This window comes from Haliotis rufescens, unplaced genomic scaffold (genome assembly GCF_023055435.1).
Source record: "Haliotis rufescens isolate VD_foot unplaced genomic scaffold, xgHalRufe1.0.p SCAF_5, whole genome shotgun sequence".
NCBI classification, from domain to species: Eukaryota; Metazoa; Mollusca; class Gastropoda; order Lepetellida; family Haliotidae; genus Haliotis; species Haliotis rufescens.
Window position 1 is genome coordinate 3,468,544 of NW_025964223.1, and position 24,720 is coordinate 3,493,263.

The window sequence follows — 24,720 nt, forward strand, 5'->3', positions numbered from 1 at the left end:
CTCGGGACTAACACTCTCACTGCTCCTCTGCTTGCTTTGTAACACCTTTCTAACTGCATCTTCACACTCACTGTATTCACTCCATGTATTCACACTGTAACACAACAGCATACTCATCTGTTACCTGCATTCAGTATTCTCATCATTCAATTCATGTATATCACCTCTGCTCATACCTACTGCTTTGCCTTCGTACATAGAAGTGATGAAGCATAGCGGCCACCTGCCTTTCAAGAGTGAGTGTGTGTGTGAGTGCTTTGCTTAGTCAAGCATAGCGAGTAGTATCAATCTCTTAAGTTTATGCTCAGTTGGTTTGATTTGTTGAAGTTTGATCAACAAAATCCTCTCGTCAGACAGTGGTACATAATGATAATGATTATTCCAGTATATTGGCATATTGTTACAAATTTATACTTGGTCATTTTGAAGGGGAATATGATAGACTGAATCATGGTTTGGTCATAATGCATGACATTTTTTCACAGTAGGAAATATAGATATGTATCTTGCCTATATATATGTATATATGTATATGTATATACTGAAGAAAAAGGTTAGGGGTCATGAATATTTTTCGGGTTATTATTTTGTATTGTAAACTCAACACACAATTTCATAAAAATATCTCCAAACATATTCACGATCCCTAACTTTGTTCGTTTAGTATAAATGCATATTTATTGCATGATTTAATATTTATAGCCAAACTTTAATCTAGAACTATAATATTCATATTTGCTCTCAGTTATTGACTCATACATGTATTTGAAACTTATATTTTTTTCCAATATTGACATAGTTGGTTGTGGTTCATTTTGTTTTTTGGGGAAATTGATTTTATAACTGAGACCGTTTAACAGCATGCTTGTTTATTCCTGTTATGTCATCAATAGTAAACAAACTCCTTTTTCTGAGAAATTACATTTGTGCACTTCATTGTTCAAGTTAGTGATAATGTTAATATCTTGAGTGTTGTGAGGATTCCAGGAACTTGTTCGACAAAGATATCTTAGTGCTAAGTTGGTTGTTACTCCTAGCGTGTAATATTAATCACTGGATTGTCTTAAAGGCTGCCAGCATATAGCTGGAATACTGCTGAGTGTGGCGTTAAACAACAAACAAACATTTAGGCTTGAGCTGTTAAACCTTTTTATTAATTATAATTATTTTGCATTCATTTAATGATAGAGGTCATTTTGATATTTGTTTTTGATGATTTAAAGTGCTTTTATTATGTATGTAATTTTAAATAGGTACTACAAAACAAAAAAATAAATAAATCACTTTTGATGTACCAACAACAGTCAGATATTTTGTCAAATATTAAACACCCTACCCAGACTCAAATGAAAAATTAACTTCGCTGAATTCCATGGACAGAGACTAACACTTAATTCAGTCTGGTTAAATGAAATGCATTGAACCATTAAAAGTGATTAGTTTTCCAAATTAAATGCCAGGAATGATTTGTACTTCTTACGTGAATGAATAGGTAATACTGAAATGAATGGTTACAATTTCCATGTCAAGTGGATTGGGGACTAGGTATTCAGAGCTGTCAGTTTATATATACAATACGCAACACCTGGTACAGAAATCAATACAACAGTTGAACAGATTGGCCGCTGGATACAGATGTAATGTGGTGTGAATTCAGGACAGCTTTGCGTAGTCTCGTGTGGTGGTTTGTAGACATGTTACAGACTGTGGATGTCCTCTGACTGCCACATTTCTACATTGATCAATGTTGGGCACTGCTTCCTTGATACCATAGACAATGTATGGTTAGTATGGCTTTGGAACTGGATGAGGGAATTAGTGATGTGTATGTTTTATGATGTATATGTATAGTATGAAGAAAGGGTGTGTGTTATTTTGTATGTTGTATAGAGGGAGGATCAGTGGTGTGTGTTATTTTGTATATTGTATAGTGGGAGGATTAGTAGTGTGTATGTTATTTTGTATATTGTATAGTGGGGGGATTAGTGGTGTGTATGTTATTTTGTATGTTGTATAGAGGGAGGATCAGTGGTGTGTGTGTTATTTTGTATGTTGTATAGAGGGAGGATCGGTGGTGTGTATGTCAATTTGTATTTTGTATAGTGGGAGGATTAGTGGTGTGTATGTTATTTTGTATATTGTATAGAGGGAGGATCAGTGGTGTGTGTGTTATTTTATATATTGTATAGTGGGAGGATTAGTGGTGTGTATGTTATTTTGTATATTGTATAGAGGGAGGATCAGTGGTGTGTGTGTTATTTTATATATTGTATAGTGGGGGGATTAGTGGTGTGTATGTTATTTTGTATGTTGTATAGAGGGAGGATCAGTGATGTGTGTGTTATTTTGTATGTTGTATAGAGGGAGGATCAGTGGTGTGTATGTTATTTTGTATATTGTATAGAGGGAGGATCAGTGGTGTATATGTTATTTTGTATATTGTATAGTGGGAGGATTAGTGGTGTGTGTGTTATTTTGTATATTGTATAGAGGGAGGATCAGTGGTGTGTATGTTATTTTATATATTGTATAGTGGGAGGATTAGTGGTGTGTATGTTATTTTGTATGTTGTATAGAGGGAGGATCAGTGGTGTGTATGTTGTTTTGTATGTTGTATAGAGGGAGGATCAGTGGTGTGTATGTTGTTTTGTATATTGTATAGTGGGAGGATTAGTGGTGTGTATGTTGTTTTGTATATTGTATAGTGGGAGGATCAGTGGTGTGTGTGTTATTTTATATATTGTATAGAGGGAGGATTAGTGGTGTGTGTGTTATTTTGTATGTTGTATAGTGGGAGGATCAGTGGTGTGTATGGCAATATTGTATGTTGTATAGAGGGAGGATTAGTGGTGTGTGTGTTATTTTGTATGTTGTATAGTGGGAGGATCAGTGGTGTGTATGGCAATATTGTATAGTGGGATTATCAGTGGTGTGTATGGCAATATTGTATAGTGGGATTATCAGTGGTGTGTATGGCAATATTGTATATTGTATAGAGGGAGGATCAGTGGTGTGTGTGTTGTATGTTGTATAGATAGGGTTCTAGCTATCAATGATGAAGTCAAGATTGTCTTGCATGGGAGGCTATTTCACTGTGAGAAGGATATATTGCATGGAGGCTATGTTTCAGTGAAATAGTTGTACAATTTATGTGTTCGCTTCAATCAACAAATCGATAATCTAAGGGATAGGTTGAGAAAGGGATGCTCTATTGATTCTTAGTTAATAATGCCCTTAGCTGTTATCTGTGTCTATTCAAAAGGTGAGGGCATGTGGATTATATCATTAATCAATGTGACAGTGTATATTGATATGGCAGTAGGTATGTCTATTTCATGACAAGCCATTAATGATGAAGATAAGATTGTCTTGTGAGTTTTCTAGATATCAATGATGAAGATAGATTGTCTTGTGAGGGTTCTAGATATCGATGATGAAGATAAGATTGTCTTGTGAGGGTTCTAGATATCGATGGTGAAGTCAAGATTGTCTTGTGAGGGTTCTAGATATCGATGATGAAGTCAAGATTGTCTTGTGAGGGTTCTAGATATTGATGATGAAGTTAAGATTGTCTTGTGAGGGTTCTAGATATTGATGATGAAGATAAGATTGTCTTGTGAGGGTTCTAGATATCAATGATGAAGTGGAGATTGTCTTGTGAGGGTTCTATTTAATTATGTATCTGTATGAGGAGCTGTAAAACTCTGCTGATTGAACATACCACTCAAAAGAAGCTAAGGATTCCCCGATTCTTTTATATTTCTATGTGTCATGCCATGACAGATTAACTGTCATAATATGAAAGAATTATGTGATCCTTAACTTCATTTGAGTAGTATATAACAGGCAAAGGATATTGATGGAATATTATTTCAAGGTTTAGCTGCACACCGTATTCGACGTAATAAGCGCCCAGGGCGCTCTCAAAATTAGAAATAGGGGGCTCTGATTAGAATATTATTTTGGTGAAAAAAAAACAGAGTTGAAAGATAAATTTCATGGTTATGCTGACAGCCTGTAATATTTATGTACGACAGATATATTTTTCCAGAATTTTATTGCCCATATTTAAGGGTGCATATAGCACACGAGTGTGTATTATACGCGAATAAATTAGTCTTGTGTACATTGATCAATCGGAAGGGGTGCTAATTGGGATTGTTCACCAGCCAATATATTAGCAAATGTCACCGTGTGCGCTTATCATGCTTATTAGAGCGGGGCGCTTATTACGTCGAATACGGTAAGTTTCATCAGATTGTTGGCAAGATATCTGAGGGAATGGAAGGACTGAATACAGCAGCTGTTGCATATTCATGGAATATATACAAGAGATATCAGGGAGGGATTTGCTACCACTGTAAAAACTTGTGTTGAACAGAACAAGGTTCTTCAGATGCGGTTACATTCTTGTAATCTGATTTGTGTCTCGGACAGGCCTGAGTCTGTGTTGCTGTTCATGTCTTAATGGAGCGGTGGGGTCACCTAGTAGGTAAAGTGTCAGCCTGTTACACTGATAGTCCAGGTTCAGTTCCCCACATGGGTACCTGTGTGGTATGGAGCGGTGGGGTCACCTAGTAGGTAAAGTGTCAGCCTGTTACACTGATAGTCCAGGTTCAGTTCCCCACATGGGTACCTGTGTGGTATGGTGCGGTGGGGTCACCTAGTAGGTAAAGTGTCAGCCTGTTACACTGATAGTCCAGGTTCAGTTCCCCACATGGGTACCTGTGTGGTATGGTGCGGTGGGGTCACCTAGTAGGTAAAGTGTCAGCCTGTTACACTGATAGTCCAGGTTCAGTTCTCCACATGGGTACCTGTGTGGTATGGTGCGGTGGGGTCACCTAGTAGGTAAAGTGTCAGCCTGTTACACTGATAGTCCAGGTTCAGTTCTCCACATGGGTACCTGTGTGGTATGGTGCGGTGGGGTCACCTAGTAGGTAAAGTGTCAGCCTGTTACACTGATAGTCCAGGTTCAGTTCTCCACATGGGTACCTGTGTGGTATTGCTGGAATATCGTTAAAAAGTGACATAGAACCATATTAACATTTATTACATGAATCTGTCCAAAGAATGCTTATACAATTGGTGCGAAATTAAAAAACTCAGTATTAAAAGTGTTTGCAAAGGTAGTTTGGGATCAAAGATGTTATTTGCTAACAAGTGCAAAGAGATCTTACGAAGACAATTTTAATGAAGTCCGAGGTGATGGCTACATTATAAAGGCCACTGGTACATCACACCAACGCCCGGCATCAAGACAGTTCACTATGTTTAACATTTTCAAGGCCAGGAGAGAATATTTTGAGGGCTGATATGAGATTTATTCATAATCAGTTATTATTGATTATGAGCATTGGTGCTCAAGAGTTACAGGAAGTGTGTGATATATCAATAGGTATATGAATAGTTGGTAAAACTGGTATCAATACTAATTGATTTGTTTGGAAGTCTAAATTATAAGGCGTCCCCCATTGGATACTCTTGGGAAAGAGACTGGGATGGTTCCATTAATCTGTTACAGAAAATACCCCAAAAATATATTGTACCTCAGGTTTTACAACAACAAGATCGATCACTTGATGTTCTGAAAATATAAAAGATACACGCCAGAGAATAACATTGGGCATGAAAAGGCAGAATAGGCGTGAAAATCATGTGAACGTATCACAGAAAATCAGGTGTTCGCTCACAATTAGGGTAGGGGCGGTCGGGTAGCCTAGTGGTTAAAGCATTCGCTCGTCACGCCAAAGATTCGGGTTCGATTCCCGAGATGGGTACAATGTGTGAAGCCCATTTCTGGTGTCCCCCCACCATGATATTGCTGGAATATTGCTAAAAGCGGCGTAAAACCATACTCACTCACTCACAATTAGTGTAAGCATGTCCTGACCTACAGGTAGCACCTGCCAGTCACACAATTAGTGTAAGCATGTCCTGACCTACAGGTAGCACCTGCCAGTCACACAATTTGGGTTCAAAAGTACGTATAACAAATGTGCTGTGGATGCCCCCAGTGTTGTTGGCTTCACAGATAATAAAAATTGTGTCTCTATCACCAGCCAACACTTTTAATTAAGCTAAAGGTAATGCTCCTTGGAGTCTTAGTGTTGCTGGGATGGATGTATTCAATAAATAAACAGGCATCTCAACTGAGGATAATTAAAACAAATGGTAGAATCTTAATGCCAAAGTACCCATGAAGATCTGGAGTAGAAATACTAGAATAGGTCTTCAGCAACCCATGCTTTCTGTAAAAGGCGACTGTGCTTGTCGTAAGAGGCGACTAACAGGATCTGGTGGTCAGTCTCACTGACTTGGTTGATGCGTGTCATGGTATCCCAATTGTATAGATCGATGCTCATGATGTCAATCACAGGAATGTCTGGTCCAGGCTCGATTATTAACAGTATTATAGCTTGAATATTGCTGAGTACAGTGTTAAAACAACAAAGAACAAACAGACAAATAATGTCAAAGTAGAATTAAGACAGTACTAAGATCTATAGTTAGGCAGGCCTTTCCCTAGGTGAATGTTCTTTCTTTGTTTAACCATGTTATATTTTACCACAGTTATGTATGTTTGCTGTTGATCCAAAAGGTCAATTTTGGTCAGGCTTGTTTCAAATATTGTTTTGACAATTGTTCATGATGATATGTGCTAGAAAGTATTTTTGGTGTTACTTTGCATTGGACCTATTATTTATTTTCTGTTTATACATTATTATGGGTCTAAAGACACCATATCTTATAAGGATGTTATCATTGTATCAATTTAATTATCATGATGCATAAAGAGAAAAAGCAACTTGGCATTGTTGATCAGACTGGCTGGTGATTTTCATATGCTGATTTTGTAGATTGTTGCTTGTGCTATCAATCACTGGTTTGCCTGGTCCAGACTCCATTACTTACTGTCCGCCATGATATTGCTTGCTGACCATGTCTCATTCACGTGTTACAATGTAAAAGAAAAAAAGAATTGGATGAAAGAATGTTATCTTTAATTGTTTTGGTATTCTTCTCTTCAGCTGGCCACAGTTAACCAATCTTTGTCAGAACTGAACCAACAGCTGCAGACGTATGCAGAGGCAGCCACGACACTGCAGGCCCAGCTAGATGATGCTGAGGAGCAGAAGGGGCAACTGCAGACCAGAATCTCAGAACTTGAATCCCAATCTACCAGCCAGGGCTCACGGATGGCTGACCTGGGGACCCAACTGCAGCAGCAAGAAGCTGACTGTCGCGCCTGGCAGACCCAGGTGCAGAGTCTACAGACCCAAATAGAGCAGAAAGAAGATGACTGCCGTGCTTGGCAGACAAAGGTCGAGAGTCTACAGGCACAGCTGGAGGCTGCAAGCACAACTGTGGAGCATCTTCAGAGCAGTTCCTCCGACAAAGAGAAGGAGATCATAGAAAGAGCTCAGAGCATGGAGACAAAGGCGAATGAGTTAGCATCCCAGGTTTCCAGTTTGGAGTCGGAGGTGGATAATGTCAAAGGGGATAATTCTGCGTGGAAGGAAAGGGTTGAAAACCTGCAGTCACAATTAGAGATGGCAAACACAGCTGTGGAGCAGCTTCAGAGTAGTTCCTTGGAGAGAGAGAAGGCGGTGGCAGAGAGAACTGAGGCAATGGAAGCAAAAGGAAGTGAGTTGGAAGGCCAGGTTGCTAGTTTGGTGTCAGAAGTGGAGTTGCTAAATGGAGACAATGCTGCCTGGAAAGCTAAGGTAGAAAGTCTGCATTCTCAGCTTGAGACTTCCAATGCCACTGTTGAACAGCTGTCTAGTTCATCCTCAGACAAGGAGCAGCACATGACTGAAGCCCTCCAGCAGGTGAATCAACAGTTGCAAGTCAAAGCAGATGAGATTGTGAATCTCCAGGCCAGTTTGGAAAAGTCTCAAAACATTGTGAAAGAAATCACTGAGAAGATTGGCCAGAAAGATCAAAAGTTGGCATCACTTTTGGAGAATCTGCAGGAGATGGAGGACAGGGTGACACAGCTGTCAAGTGGCGAGGAACAGTCTGCTGCACTCACAGCAGAGATGGAGAGTGTTAAAACAGAGCTTGAACAGAAAAAGAAGGCTTATGATGACAGGGAACTGACCCTCAAGAAAGCCCTGGCCACTGCTAAGAAACTTAAATTCCAGCTGAATCAAGCAAATACAAAACTGGAAGAAACAAAATCTCAGGTGGAAGAACAGAAGAAGGCAAAAGCAATGGCAGAGGAAGAAGTTGTCAAGTCTGAGGTACAGAGAGCAAAAGAAGAATCTGATGCTAAACATGATGAACAGATGCAAGAACTTCAGAACCAGGTGCAGACTTACACAGAGTACACTCAGCAGCTTCAGCAGCAAGTTCAGACTCTCACAGAAAGCACCCACCATTTAGAACAGCAGCTGAAGCAAAAGCAAGGCGAGATGGATGAACTGGAAGGGTCAAGGAATAATATGGCATCTGAGTCGCAGGAACTGAAGGCTGCTTATGAGAAGCTTCAAGAAGAGCTGAACAGACTGCAGGAAGAAAGTAATGGTTCTGTGCAAGAGAAGGACATTGAGGTGCACAGAATGGGTGAGACCATGAAGGAACTTGAAGGAGCTGTTGACTTCCACAAACAGACTGTATCTGAGAAGGAAGATGTAATAATGAAGCTAATGATTGAAAAAGAGGGATTCTTAAAAGATAGACTCATTCTCGAAGAGAAAGAAATAAAGGTGACCGAGTTGTCCCATATTGTCGAAATACTACAGGATTCACATCAGAAGATAAATGAGGAAAAAGATGCCCTGAAAGCTGAATTGGCCTCAGTCAGTGAGTCTGTTAAGAATCTTCAAGAAGCTCTGAAAGTTAGAGAGGAAGCCCTTGAAAGGTATGTGGAAACTCTGGACACATCTCAACAGGACATTTCCAGCAAAGAGGATGAACTGCAGCAGCTGCAGGCCGATCTGAAGGCAATGCAGCAGCTGGTAGCCTCAACACAGGAGAGCAAGGGAGATGAGAACCAGGAGCTTCAACAACGGCAGCTGCAGACAGAACTTGAAGCTGTTCGATCTCAAGTGGAGGAATACAAGGCCCAGGTGGACACCTATAACCAACAGGGAGTTGTCTTACAGGAGGAGAATTTGAAACTGACAGAATTACTGAAATCTGAGGAAGAGAATGTAGCTAAGTTAACATCACAGTTGGCTGAAAGCTATGAACATGTGGAGAGTCTCAAAACACAGGTCATATCAGCGGATCCGGAATTAGATTCAAGTGAATCCAAGATGTCATTAAGTGATTGTCAGAGACTTCTTGAAGAAAAAGAGAATGAACTTGAACGAGTGAAAGAAGAAAATAGTCATTTGGTTGAGGCAGCAGGTCTCTTACACACTTCTGTTTCCTCATTAGAGACCCAATTGCTTGAGCAAAAGCAGGTAGCTGAGAATCTCAGCTCATCAAGAGAAACTTCCACTGAAAGTGTGCCTAAGGAATTGGAAGGGTATGAAGACCAGATCAAGGAACTGAGTACTCGGATAGCAGTTCTTAGAGAAGAGAATCAGAAGCTGATAGAAGCAAGGGAAGTAACTGATGAAAGTTTAAGCGCAGAGAGCCTCAAACTCCAACTTGACAATGCACTTTCTGAAAAACAAGCCATTGAAACTGATAGAGACAATTTAAAAGCTGAATTTGACTCACAAGTCCAGCTTTCGGAGAAGATCCATCAGCTCATTTCTGAGAAGCAGTCCACCATCAATGACCTACAGAATGCCCATGACTCACTGCATGCCAGACTGACTGAGGTCACTCAGGAGAAGGAAGAGCTGCTGATAGAGGTTGAATCTCTTCAAGGGGAGTGTGAAGGATTTGAGAGAAGTATTGCTGAAGCTCAATTTGGGGAATCAGAGACCAGAAATGAATATAACAAACTGAAAGTAGAATGTGATCAGATGTTTAGTGAAAATAAGACACTTTATCAGCAGGTGCAGGAGCTAATTTCAGAAAAAGAAAGTCTGAAACATCAACTAGAACATATTCCGGTCAAGTCTGTTTCTGATGTTGTGGAAGTGGCAGAGAGGGTGACCTGTGTTGAAGCTCCAATGTTGCAACAAGAGACACTGAGACAAACATCAGCTCCTGATCAGGAGCAGTTGAACAGAGCCTCCACTGAGGCAGAGGAAAAATATAAGATACTTCAAACTGAACATGAGAAGATGAAGAACAGATTACAGGTAGCTGAAGTGAAATGTGAGAAAATGCTAGTGAAGTTAAAAGCATTCAAAATCAAGAATGAAGAACTGCAAAAAGACATGGATAAATTGCAAAGTGAGCTGGCCAGCCAAGATGGTAGTTTGAGAGACCAGGAAAATAGATTTGCTGAGGAGAGGAAACATCTTCGGGACCAGATGCAGCATCTTCAGGACAAACTAATCGATATGGAAAATGACAACAGGAGAATGTATCATGACAACTCATCTATGCAAAGTTCTCTCATCGAACTTCAGTCAGAAAAAGAGAGGCTAAAATCTGAACTTGACTCTGAGCAACAGCAGAGTTCTGAAAAGCAGGATGCTATTAAAGAACAGTATGAACTTCAGTTTGGTGAGGTTGTAAGGGCAAGGGATGAGGAGGCTCAGAAAGTTGCTAAGCTTCAAGAAGAACTTGCCTCACTGCAAAATCTCTCCTCCACAGAAGATGATTCCAACAAACTTGAGACAGTGAATATGGAGATTGACAGTCTTAGGACTGAGCTACAAGCATGTCAAGGGAAGGAGGAGGACATGAGGCAACATTATGAAACAAGTCTTTCTCAACTTCAACAATCAAATGACTCACAATCTCAAAGGGTTGTTTATTTGCAAGATGAATTGACAAAAGTGCAGACTACATTAGCACATGTACAAGAAGAATCCAGTTTAAACATGGCCCAGCTTCAAGAGGAGGTGAATCGTCTAAAAGTTGATCTATCAGTTGCAGAAGATTTTGAAAAAAACAACTCTGTGAGGTATAAGGAAAGCATCCAGAGCTTACAAACTGAACTCATGAAAGAAACTGAGACACGACAGCGATCTGTATCAGACTCAGATTCTCAAGAACAAGAACTGTTCAGCTTGAGAAATAAATTGCAGGATCTTCAGTCACACTATGACATGTTACTTGCAGACAATAATGAGTTCCAAGCCTTGGTGGAGACTTTAAAAGATGGCAACAAGACGCTGAGGAAGGAAGTGGAGGAGGTGAAGTTTGTGATGAGTAGGAAGGAAGAGGAGGTCAAGACATCAAGTGGCCAAAGTGAGGAGTTGAAGACCCTGCACAAGAAAGTAGCCGAGTTGGAATCAGAGAAGGAACATCTTGAGGAGGAGGTTGAGGGTATGAGAGATGAGTTTGTGGATTCTAGGAGAGAAAAACAGATCCTCAGTCAGAGAGTTGAGGACATGAGCAGACAAATGAACTCCTTGGGAGAACTGCAGAAGAAGGTTGTGGATCTTGAAGCTGAGCGGGATCAGGTTGTGGAGGACATTGAGCATATGAGAGCCGAAATGACAACCAGCAAGAAAGAGAGACAAGATTCCAAGGATGAAGTGGATGCACTGAACTGGAAGATACAGGAGCTCAGTGCTCTTGAGAATGAGCTTGAGGTGAACAACATGGAACTTGTTAAGTTGAGAACTGAGAATCAGAACCTCAGGGATGAGATTGATGGGTTGAACTGGAAGCTGGAAGAGGCATCAGCGTTCGAGGAGGATCTTCAGTTGACCAGAGATGAACTGACTGAATCACAGAAACAATTTTCAAGGATACAATATGAGTTGAAGACTTCACAGGATGAGTTGAAGGCTTCACAGGATGAATTGAAGGCTTCACAGGATGAATGTGAGCGATTGTCTGTGGACAAGGAGATGATACAGTCTGAGGTCAATTCATTGTCTCTGAAACTCCAAGAGATGGAATCACTGGAGTCGGAACTTAGGATGTCCCAGACAGATCTTGAAGATATGGACAGAGACAGTAAGAGTCTGAAGGAAGAAATTAATCAGCAGAATCGAAAGATTCAAGCCCTGATGCACATTGAGCAGGATGTGAAGGAAATTTCGGATGAATTAAATGTTGCTCAGACAGAAAATGTTTCCCTGAAGAGGCAAATTGGAGACATGAACAACAGACTCAGTACAATGGCCTCAGTTGAATCTGACTTCTCCTCACTCAGTGAACAATACAATGCTGTGTTAGGAGACAACAGCGATATGGCGAAGCAGATTGAAGAACTTCATGATAAAATACGGGAAATGGGCAGCATGAAGCAGGAAATCAGCTTCAACGTGGAACAGAGGGAACATCTTACAAGAGAAAAGGAAACATTCCAGAGGAGGGTCGACGAGCTAGAAGATCAGTCATTCGTACAGTCTGATGAAAACAATAAACTCAAGCAGGACCTTGATGAGACAAAGAGCAGCCTTCAGCAGGCAGTGTTTGACATCAACACGCTTCGGTCTCAGTTGGAGGTGGCAACGGCCGGGGGCAACCAACTGAGCAAGTTCCAGGTGGAGTATGAGAAGCTTCAGCAGCAGTTCTCCCAGGCCATCGAGCAGAAGAACCAGGTGCAAGTGGACCTCAACCAGGCCCTGCACAGCCTGCAGCAGAGGGAGTCCCGGTGCCAGCAGTTGGCCATGCAGGTAGGCTAACTCTAGGCCAACTCTAGGCTAACTCTAGGCTAACTCTTTGCTAACTCAGCAACCCATACTTGCCGTAAAAGGCGACTATGCATGTCGTAAGAGGCGACTAACGGGATCGGGTGGTCAGGCTCTCTGACTTGGTTGATGCATGTCATCGTATCCCGATTGCATGGATCGATGCTCATGATGTCAATCACTGGATTGTCTGTTCCAGACTTGATTATTTACCGAGGGCTGTCGTATAGCTGGAATATTGCTGAGTGCGGCGTTAACAAACAAACAAAGACTCCCTACCTATGTGCAGCAACTGGCGACACTGACGGTTGTTTTGTCCCCAGGTGAGCCAGCTGGCGGAGGACCGGGGGTACCTGAACACACAGCTGGGGCAGCTGTCCAAGTCCCTGCGGGAGAAGGAGCAGGAGTGGCTGGCCATGCAGCAGCAGTACCGCTCTCTCTACCAGACTCACATCAACACGCAGACAAAGGTAACCATCATCATCAACCCTTTAGCCTTGCTCCATGGCTGTACTGAGTGATAAATCCATGGGTCTAAAGTAATTCTACACTTATAATAGGCAAGTCTAGATATGTGGACACCAGTCTCTGTTAGGGACAGTTTGTTCTTATTATTTATATAATCAAGAAGTTATGATTTGAACTAATAGTAAGTGCTTTAGAGACTTGTGCAAGTCTATTAACCCATCGCAAGGCTGGAAGATCTGACAGGTCATGTGACCTAAATAGACTACTCAACTTTCGATAGGGATAACCAGACATGTCATTCTGTTGAAGTATGCACTTTGACATATTGTGAGAATCATTGAAAGAAAGAATATCCCTAATAAGAGTGGAGTAGTATATATGTAAGTCACACTAGCATTCCTCTCTTAATGACACTGGGGCGGTCGGGTAGCCTAGTGGTTAAAGCGTTCGCTCGTCATGCCGAGGACCCAGGTTCGATTCCCGACATGGGTACAATGTGTGAAGCCCATTTCTGGTGTCCCCCGCCATGATATTGCTTGAATATTGCTAAAAGCGGCGTAAAACCATACTCACTCACTCACTCACTCTTAATGACACTTGTGAAACAGACCATTAATCGAGTAAAGTTAGATGTATCCTGGGGTTATGTGACTGAAGCCAACACCCAAGCTGATCAAGAAGTCAGTTTGAGAGCCTCACTGTGATGTTCATACAAAACAATTTATTTATCATGGTGGTGTTTAGAAGTTTTGGGTTGATTATAATAACATGATGACCCTCTTGTTGGGGTCGTGCAGCACATGAAATAATAAACCTTTCAAAGGTAGCCATTGAGTGGCCCGGGGCAGTGGGGTCGCCTAGAGGTTAAAGCGTTCACTCGTCATGCCAAAGACCCAGGTTCGATTCCCCACATGGGTACAATGGGATTCAAGAGGCCACCTGCAGTTTTAACTCCATGACAGAATGACTTTCATATGAATAAATAAATAATTGAGATTTATTTTAATTTTATTTCAACCAAACTCCTGTGGAACAGCTAGAATAAATCCACGAAACTTAAAATTAAAAAAGTGTGACCTGACCATCTTTAAGACTTGATTCTTAACTGAAAACTTGTTCCAGTAACTAGTAGTAAGACCATTAATGTTGACCTTCCTTGTCATGTTTCTAGGTGGCTGACTTAGAGAAAAAGGCAGTCAATGAGGCCTTGCAGAGAGCAGCAGTTGCCCAGACAACTACAGCAGCATCAGTTACATCAACAACAGCAGCAACAGCAGCAACAGCAGCTCCTCATCAAGCTGCTGACCCAGCTCAAGTGGAGGAACTCAGGAAGAGGTATGCGTCATGGCTGAATTGTGATGGAACCAATCTTGAATTATGGGATTCCAGATTGCAATTGGTCCTCAGCAATCTATGCTTGTTCCACAAGGAGTCTTATTATATAGGGTGACCACGCTCGGTGACAATGTTGATAGCGTATCAACATTACTCTGACAACACGGATCGTTGCTCACAATATCAATCACTTGATTGTCAAGACCAGGCTCGATTATCTACAGGCCACTAGTTGGAATATTGCTGAGCGTGATTTTAATAACAAACAAACAAAACTTGAATATGCAAAACCACATGCTGGTATATGTTGAATATGCTGAGTATATGGAGTGGGTGATATGCACAGCTGCTGATATGACACAGTGTGGATCTGTTTGCTGTGTAATGGAGTATGGAGTGTTCACATCTGTTTTGTGTGGTAAGGTTTGACCTTATGTCTTGTGTTTGAGTCTGTCCTGTTTTATGGAGCAGTGAGGTAGTCTTGCAGTTAATGCGTTGGCTTGTCACACTGAATACCTTGGTTTGATTCCACATGGGTACATTGTGTGTAGCTAATTCTTGTGCCTCCCTGCTGTGATATTACTGGAATATTATAAAACTTTATTCACTCATCTACTCAATAACTATAGGGGATAATGGAGATCCAGCACCTCATGTTGTTGCCAGAGACAACTAAAAGGAGAAACTGGTGGTCACAATGTGTCACTCTCACATGATGCATCATTCTACCCAGACCATGTCCATCCTAACAATCATCTAGCTGACTGGCACAAAATAACATTCACTCACTCCAAGTAGCTATGATAACTGAGGCAGATACATGATGATACATCCAAAATACACAATAAATGTTGGATCCATCCGTCACCAGGTTACAAGCATCGGAGAAGTCCCGTCGGGTGGCTGAGGAGTCTGTTGAGAAGCTTGAGCAGGGTCTGGCCGCAGAAAAAGGGCGGAGCGCACAGATCGAGAAGACCCTGACAGAGCTGCAGGAACACCTGCAGATACAGGCCAACACGAAGGAGGTGGGTGGCCACATGGATGCCTGGGTTCTGCCCCTTGAATTTCACACACAGACCAATCCAGCAGACAAAATTAAACATCATTGTAGTCCTTGTGGTCACGACGTTTATCAATATCATTAAAATCAGATCTTTGTTCTTGCAACCGCTAAACAAAGATCTGAGGACATCCCATTACGGGTCACGTCAGACCGACCTTGCGCGAACTTTGACCGACCAATGGAATGACCAATCAGAAGGCAGCTTTCTCGTGCTTTACGGCACTAATTTCAAATTGGCGACTACGCTTAGAAACATATTTTGACAAATTCTCGATTACAAATTTGAAACCTGAACCAAAGAACATTCTGGAATGGCTAATAGATGGTCTAGATTGTATGGATACAGTCGTTAAACCCGTAACTATCATTCGGAGTTAAAGCTTTCGGGGCTGCATGATCAGAAATCACATTCCGACTGTCACTTTCATAATCTGGTAAGTGACGCTCTGAAAGGTCGTTCTGACGTGACCCCTAATGGGATGTCCTCAGATCTTTGTTTAGCGGTAGCGAGAACTGAGGTCTGATTTTAATGAGATTGGATGTTTATGTAACATACAGTACTACTTTTAGGGGTCAGCTATTTTCCCTTGCAGATTATCACTAGTGAGTCTATCCATGAAGACATATTGGAAACTATTTACAAGAACTTCAATTCAATTCAATTACGTCACTTATACGTTCCTGAGTTAGCACCTAATTGAAATTGAGAGTCGGCCTCAAGATATGTTTTCAGATTGCATTTATTTATTTATTCAATTTTCGGGGGCTTTTCTGCTGCTAATAAAAGTAACAGGCCTTAGACCACCCTGACAAGTACTACCTTCTACCTACCTGGATGTGACATGAGGACGTGGCCCAGCAAGCTCTACAGGAAGTTCCTCTATACATGGTTGTGTTGTGTTGCAGGTCCATCTCCAGATGGAGGAGGAGGGGGACTCCAGGATCAGGGAGGTCAACACGATGCTGAGTAAGTGCAGAGGATGGGAGGGGATAAACATCAGCATCACTTCAGGTTTTCCTCCCACATCAAGCTGGCACTGTTCAAAGTGGTGTAAAACACAACTCCATCACCTGCTGGCATAGGAAGAATAAGCTACTATACAACTTAGCATTGGCTGAGGACCACATCTTTGACTAAAGATGACTGTTTGGTCCTCAGCAGATGTTGATTGGTTGTGTCGTTGGCTTTCTCTGATTTTCAGCTGATTTCTTCATGTCAGCGACAGATTGTCCTTAAGGGGCTCGCTAACAGTTAGAGCTACGTGGCAATCACAACACCAGCTGACATCCTTATATGAGTTACAGGGACGATAGGGGCGGTCGGGTAGCCTAGTGGTTAAAGCGTTCGCTCGTCACGCCGAAGACCCGGGCTCGCTTCCCGACATGGGTACAATGTGTGAAGCCCATTTCTGGTGTCCCCCGCCGTGATATTGCTTGAATATTGCTAAAAGCGGCGTAAAACCATACTCACTCACTCACTCACTCACTCACTACAGGGACGATATGATTTGTTGTGTCCCCTTGTGTGACAGGATCAGCTGAGTTGGAATCCAAAAAACATCCTGATTATGTCCCTACATTTGTCAACACCGTACTCAGTGTCGTGTGTTTTACACGTCTAGAACAGCACCACTTTGGGTTTTGACCCCACAGTTCAGAGCAGTATTGAACCCAACTCACTCACTTAGAGATGTATTTAACATCATCTTTTGTGCTTATTCAGAATGTTGCGACTACTTGAAACATTGCAACCTCAATCATTAATCATGGTATTTGAAAGTACCTAGACATTTTCTACAGTAGTTGTCATTTAAAAACAAATTCATTAACAGATATACTCACTTTGTGTGATTTTATGAAATACTGGTTGATCACGGTATCCATGTCATGAAGAAGATCTGCCTACATTTCCAGGTTTTTAAAGCTGGCAACACAATGTTCTTCTCTTGTTCTGTTCGTGTTTTGGAATGATTAGAATAAGACACTGCACGCCATTGTAAGCCAATGTGTACTAGCGGACACCTTGCTATGTTTCAGCTCGTCATGGAATGGGCTACTGTCAGAGAATGTGCAGATGGGCCAGAATGAAGAAGTAAGCCATCTTTTAACCTGTTTCACACCTAGACTTACTGGCATGGTCTGACATAGTAGACATAGCATGACATAGTATCACATAGTATCAGATAGTATAAGATGGCCTGACATGGTATCACATGGTATCACATAGTGTGACATAGTATGACATAGTATGACATGGTCTGACATAGTAGACATACATGTAGTATGACATGGTATCACATAGTAGACATAGTATGACATGGTATCACATAGTATGACATAGTATAACATGGCATGACGTGGTATCACATGGTATGACATAGTATGACATGGTATCACATTGTATGACATGGCATGGTATCACATTGTAGACATGGCATGGTATCACATTGTAGACATGGCATGGTTTCTCAGTGTGTGTGTGTGTGTGTGTGTGTGTGTGTGTTTGTGTGTGTTTTCACCGTTAATATTTATGTGTATTCAAGTTTGGTGTTGGTTTGTGAGATGGATTATATCTAATCCCTATCCCTAACAGTTGGGTAGCCTAGTGGTTAAAGCATTTGCTTGTCACGCCCAGATTTGATTCCCCACATGGGTACAATGTGTAAAGCCCATTTCTGGTGTCCCCTGCTGTGATATTGCTGGAATATTGCGAAAAGCGGTGTAGAACCATACTCACTCACTAATCCCCAACTGAAGTGTGAATAGATGTTTGGTGAACATTGAAACACCATCCATCATACTTCATGCTTCAGAAGCTCCAGACTGACTAACACAGTCCATGTAATCAAAACATGTAAGGCAGAAGATCAAATGTTTGATGCTGGATGAAAAACATGAATCACATAGACAAGCCACTCACACTCACTCACTCACTCACTCACTCACTCAGACTGAAACAAACTCACTCACTCACTCACTCACTCACTCACTCAGACTGAAACAAATGTGAGTTTTATCAGACTTTAAACTTTTGGACTTCTCTCTTGTAGGTTGCATCATGGAAGTAGTTGATTATGTGCATATGTGACCTCTATTACGTGTCATACTAATAACGGTGCTGTGTTCATACAACCTCTCTAGTTACCAGCTAGTGAAGTGAAACCTTGGCGAGCACCTTCTCTGTGTAGACGATCTCGTTACTGTGAGTCAGTCTTGTACTTGTTCCTGCGAGTCATGAGGAATAGTGGATTCACGGAACAGATCTTTACAGAAACTATCCATGCTAAAGAGACTTTCACAGATTGTAAATAAGAGAATTTCTTTTCTAAATTATGTCATTGACATTATTATTGTTAATTACAGTAATTATTCAACAGTCTTTAGATGTAGTGAAAAGAATTTATGATTTTCATTTTATTCCACATTATCGCTTTTAATATTTTGGTTCGGCAGAGCTTTCAACCAGGTAAAAAGTACTTGAAAACGAAGTGACACTTGAATATTTCTGAGTGTTCGCATGGGGCTGTATGGTACACACCAAGGTTTCACCATCCTCTGACGTCCAGGGTAGTACGGCTTCATTCTATGATTATTACCCTCGGACCAGTTTGCAGCCATAGCATTTTCTGTTACATCACCACCTCATCTCTCACATCAGAATCATCGCACACAATTTCTCTTGCACTTGAGAGTGATTTCATTGGATCAAAATGAATCTGTGGTTGCAAATGGGTCCAGGGTATTTATCCCAATAGAATGGAGGTCCAGGACAGTTGAGGATTAGTGTTCACTGCTGCCCTCCCTCGCTCCCACCCTCCCTGTAGCTGCTTGTGTAACAGCATGTTCTGCCTGTGTCTGTCATACTTTGTTGTTTATTCCTCTTCAGGGAATACTTCTCCTTTTCCAGCCGTCAGCTGACCAAGGTGATGAGGATGCGCCCGGGGATACGGACTGTCATCTGGGCCTACTTCATCCTGCTGCACATCCTCCTGGTATCCTGCTTCACAGGATTTTTATGAGAGACCAGTATTCCAAGAGACAGTTTAAGCTTTACAGGATATGAAAGACCACTGGGGACATATGTATTCCGAGAGAAGTTTCAAGCTATACAGGATATGAAAGACCAGTGGGGACATATGTATTCCGAGAGACGTTTCAAGCTATACAGGATATGAAAGACCAGTGGGGACATATCTATTCCGAGAAATGTGTCAAATTTAGAGGATATGAGAGTCTAGTTGGGACAGATTTTGTGCAAGTTTTCGTGGAGATATTGTGAAGCCGGTGTCTTGCTTTGTGAAGATGGTATGGGGATATCGACATTATCAGCTAGACCTGAAATGTATGGGTGACCAAAATGGACATCTACATTATCAGCCATGTGGCTTTGCTGCAAACTGTATGTGATGATAGTTGAGACAATAGTGTCATACTTGCATCAACTTGTATGGAAGGCCAACTCAACATTCCCACAGTGTGCGCCGTCCTGCCGTCCTGGACTTGTAGGAGACCCCAGGGACATTGCTAATGGTGGTCAATTCAAGAAATCTTATCGTGGGATGGACCCCATGCTGATACATGTACAGGACAATATTCTCGGTTTTGTTGAAGAAACTGAGGTGATTTTGTGATATTTTGTGGAATGTGTGGTCAACAGTGTTGCCGAACCATCTCTACTTTCATAATGATCACACCTGCGCATTGGGAGTTAGCACTGTGGATGTATAATGTGATCTATGGCTGACTGTTTGGGTCATAATAGGATACGATTTAATGTCACGAGGGATCATACTGAATGCATGTTTGGAAATATTAAAGTGTGTGTCTGAAGCATAGGAAGGTCATGGGTTTGCTTCATTGATTAACATGTAAATATGAAGTTTCATGCATTTGACAAAATAAATGGTAACACTGTCCATTAAGTACATACATTTTGATACACATTGTCAGGGGACATACTGTGGGTTTTGATATTTACCCTTTACACAATTCATCCACCAAACTGGCTCTCATATAAAATGATGTAAACTACACAGTTGGTACACATTCCATTGTGTTCAACAGACAAGGTGGGAGGATATGAATATCTATCTGTACAGTGGTGCTTTGGTGTGCGTGTAAATATGTAGATAGGTCGGTTGTATTGAGGTGTGTGAGGGAATGTTTCTTGTTTTACTTCACATCCGCTGCCACAAATCCCCACCTTCCATTTGTCTCTTTTCACTCACAGAAAACACATAGAAATCTAAGCCACAAAGGTTCGTACCACTGCCATTGTCTGAACTCTATTGGGTAACAGATGACCGTTTTGTGGATCGGGCCCGACATGTCTCCCAATTTTGGTTTTCATGTCCCAATCAGCTGATAATCCATTTTTGTATTTTTTTCCTGGCACCCACACATGGTAACATCTGTTATTGTCTTATCAATTCCACTGTTATTACATACTCTGTGTCAGACTTTATATTCCCCACCTGACACTAATCTTACTTTGTAATCAGTACTTTTATTCCACACAATGGGACAAAGATGTGTCATATTTTTACATATTTACCACATCTGGCTAGTGTGTCCTGTCAATTTCCTCTTCCATGCAATATATTCTGCTTATGAATTTATAAACCGGTACACGGTCTGGGACGTGTGTCGTGAAGAGGGATAAATGACACAAATCCGCCATGTATCTGTTAGTCATACAAATCTTGCCTGTGATTCTGCTTTTATGAATGACATTGGTCGCAGATGTTGGGGTTATTTATTTTGTCTGCTTAGGTCATTTTTAGTTAATATTTTGCTTATGGCATTCCATTTTTATGTTTTATTTTCCTTTCTAGCTTCCTGTTTGTTTTTTTGTTGGAAATTTTGTGTTCATGTTTAAGACCAATGCTGGGTATGCTTCCCCAGAAATATTGCCGTAAGTTTTACTTTGCACTAGTTTTCAAGCTCACTCTTTTTTTTGCATGGTGTTAAGTTGCTATTGGTAGCATTGGTGTATTTCTTCTCAAGGCATATCAAAATAACAGTCTGTTTGAATGCATCCCATAAAATGTCTTTCAATAAAAGTATTTTCAAAGTTGTACATAGTATATGCTCTGTAGGAGAATTATTTAAGGTACATTGTACATAACGCTGTGGAAAATGAAGTAATATATCATGGCTGGGGATTATTGTGTACTTAATCCAAAAATTAAAGTATATAAATGAATACAAGTCTGTTCTGTTTTTATTCCTTGCTCAAGAATGCTAGCATGAGGCGAGGTGAGGTGAGGGGAAATTGTGTTTAACGCGACAAAGATTATTGCTGTTCTAGCATGTCTATAGCGACGTGCATGAACATATGTGGCTGCTTGTACTAGTCCGGACTGATGCCGATTTATAGAGCTAGCTCACTGAAATTCTGTGCCGCAGTTTAACATGAATACCCCACTCAGACACAGTATACTGACTCCAAGCCGACCAGTACTTAATGCCGAGCGCCAGACATGGTAACAACAAGTACCATCTTTTAACGTCTTTTGGTATGACGCGGCCGGGGATCGAACCCCAGACGCTTTAATACTAGACCACGGAGGCGGTGTGAGTGTTGGAGCTGAACGAGGTTTTGGAGCATTAAGTCGAAAAAAAATTTTTGCTTGCATGAGGCCGATCATTGACACAAAACTAAGACGTGTCAGAAAATAGATACGTTATTGGTCAAGCATGCACCATCTTTACCTGTTTTATATTGATGCAGCAGATAGTTTTTGTGTGCGAATTTGTTTTCACACATCTTAATGTTTTTCAGAGGTGGACAGGGTGTAGATGTTGCGAATGCATCACATATTAGGTGACAGGTGATCAGGTGATTGTTACATCTCCAGTATTGACATGTGCACATGCAGTCAGCACCGTCTAAACAGAAGCAGAGACCACCTCCGTTATCTTATTGGTAGAGCGTCCGCTTGGAGAGCAGAAGGTCATGGGTGTGATCCATGGCCGTATCACAACAAAGACGTTAAAAGATGGTATTTGTTCTTACCCTGTCTGGCGCCTGACATTATGGGGCTTTAACAAGGGCTGGTCAGCTCAGATTCAGTATACTGTGTCAAAGTAGGGTATTCATGTTAAACTGTGGCATGGTATCTCAGTGGGCTAGCACTATAAATCAACATTAGTCCGAACTAGTACAAGCACACACACACGACATTAAACCCCCATTTCACCTCACAATAGAAGCAGAAGCCTTTGCGTTTTACAGGACAACTTATTTAGGTCAACCTGAAGCTGTGCAGGTGAGAAACATGGGACATTCCTTGACTTGCTTATTGAAAGACAAAACCTTGAAATCATATGACTGGTGCTACTGGGAACATTATTTGTTCCATGTTCATTTCACACCACCCTCAGCTATATGACAATCTGCTGAATTCGCATGAGGTGTTCCAAGTACATTACACAAACTGTAATCTATGCCGACAGATAGATATATATCTACTGTGTGTGTGAGTGAGATAGAGCTACAAATGAAAACATCTCTAAAATAATCCCCTGAATGTGATGTCAGTTTATGTCTGTGACCACTATAATGCCTCCAAAGCTACCACTGTTCCTTAGTAACAGTTTTTATATAAAATTTAGCAGGTTTTGTTTCCACTATTGTAATTTTGCTACAAATAGAGATAACACAACAACAGTGTCTGAACATTATTTTATTTGTTGACAGAATATTTGCAGCCATGTAGGAGCCATGTTGGAGCCATGTCTCTTCAGCTCAGTGCTGCAGTAGCTCCAACTTGCTGTGCATTTAAACAAAAGCCTGTTTCGATAAAGGATGTGAGTCACATTTACACAAACAATGTACATCAAACAGATGGGTAGGGTGGTATTTCCCACCCAAAGAAAACACATCACTGTCAATCCTGAATTTGAAACATTTGTCTTGATCAGGTCACGCATAGACAGAAGTCTTGTCCATTAGCACTATTTGACACACTATACTGTGCAGTTCTCCAGACATTAGGAACACCATTTCATATATTTGTCATACAAATGAAATACATCTCGCAATGTGTGGCATGCTGTCAATCACATTATGTACATATTTTACATGTTATGCAAATAAGATCCTATTATATATACAGAAAATAAATAACAGTGAGCAAACCTACGTCTGGTGCAGTTCACAATGCCTAGGGCATACATGGAGATATTTGTACACACAACAAATGAAATTCAACATATAAATAAGGCAATATTATACATTTCTTGGTCATGAGTTGGTTGCTGAAGAGGAGGAAAGAGTTAGATGTGATTAAACGTCTCTAGAGAGAGTGTGGTGTTTTCTGTAAAAACTGGTAAAAGATGGAGATGAGAAAAAGAGTTATTGAATCATCGTGATTAACGCACTTCATCTGCACTGGGTTCAGTACACACCTGCACCCTCAAAAGACTGCACATTTCACAAATAGCCTGACACTGTTGCAATATTTCATTTGACCTGGAAAAAAGATCGAGTAAATAGTGTCAAGACAAACTGTGAAATGACGCCTTAACAAAAAAATTAAATAAATTTTATAGCCCATCTTGATTACCCAGCTCACTATATCTTCATCATATAGTGATAAACTGGACCCATTTGCCTCCGTAACCTTATCTCTCTCATCACTAACTTAGCACAAGATTCCTCCAGCTCATAAGTGTAACTTCATTGGATGGCTATGTTTAGCATCACATTCAAATCTGGCTTAAGATGAAGCAAGCGAATAGGTTGACGTATATATAATGATAGAATGGAGATATACACTGGATAATATAAAATGTAGTTTAGTAGACTGAGAATTTCATGAAATTGATTGTGGGTATGAAATCAACTCTAACATCCTCATTATCTTCAACATGGAGACTTCATGACCAAGAAACTTAAATAACACTATACATACATGATACATGATACACGATACACGGAACACAAGATCACAGATAGAATAGTAATGTAAACCACTACCAGCTGTCTCCTGGAAGTAGACAACAAATCACATTGAATGCATCCTATCCGCCAGTACACTGGCACATCACATGGCAAGCAGTCCACATGACCTTCGGCCTTTATACATCTCAATCTTTGATCTCACATACAAAAAAACGTACATCCATTATATTCTTACTGATTTGTCCAGACAAATCTGTCAATGTTGTCTGACAGATATTTTATTA

General features: G+C 40.9%; 1 protein-coding gene across 4 annotated transcripts in view; it reads left to right on the forward strand.

The window, feature by feature from the left end:
- The window catches only part of LOC124133536 (golgin subfamily B member 1-like), a 56,877-nt gene extending 35,144 nt beyond the window's left edge, over positions 1-21,733 (forward strand). For 2 of the 4 annotated variants that reach the window (XM_046497964.2, XM_046497962.2), the window contains 7 exons: positions 7,029-12,647; positions 12,986-13,132; positions 14,302-14,465; positions 15,337-15,490; positions 16,435-16,495; positions 17,566-17,620; positions 19,415-21,733. In XM_046497964.2, coding sequence (XP_046353920.2) covers positions 7,029-12,647; positions 12,986-13,132; positions 14,302-14,465; positions 15,337-15,490; positions 16,435-16,495; positions 17,566-17,620; positions 19,415-19,547 — 6,333 coding nt within the window. In that variant the 3' untranslated portion in view covers positions 19,548-21,733. The remainder of the gene's footprint in view (positions 1-7,028; positions 12,648-12,985; positions 13,133-14,301; positions 14,466-15,336; positions 15,491-16,434; positions 16,496-17,565; positions 17,621-19,414) is intronic. The other 2 variants (XM_048383596.1, XM_046497961.2) reach the window with 2 other exon arrangements.
- Positions 21,734-24,720: the final 2,987 nt, after the last annotated feature.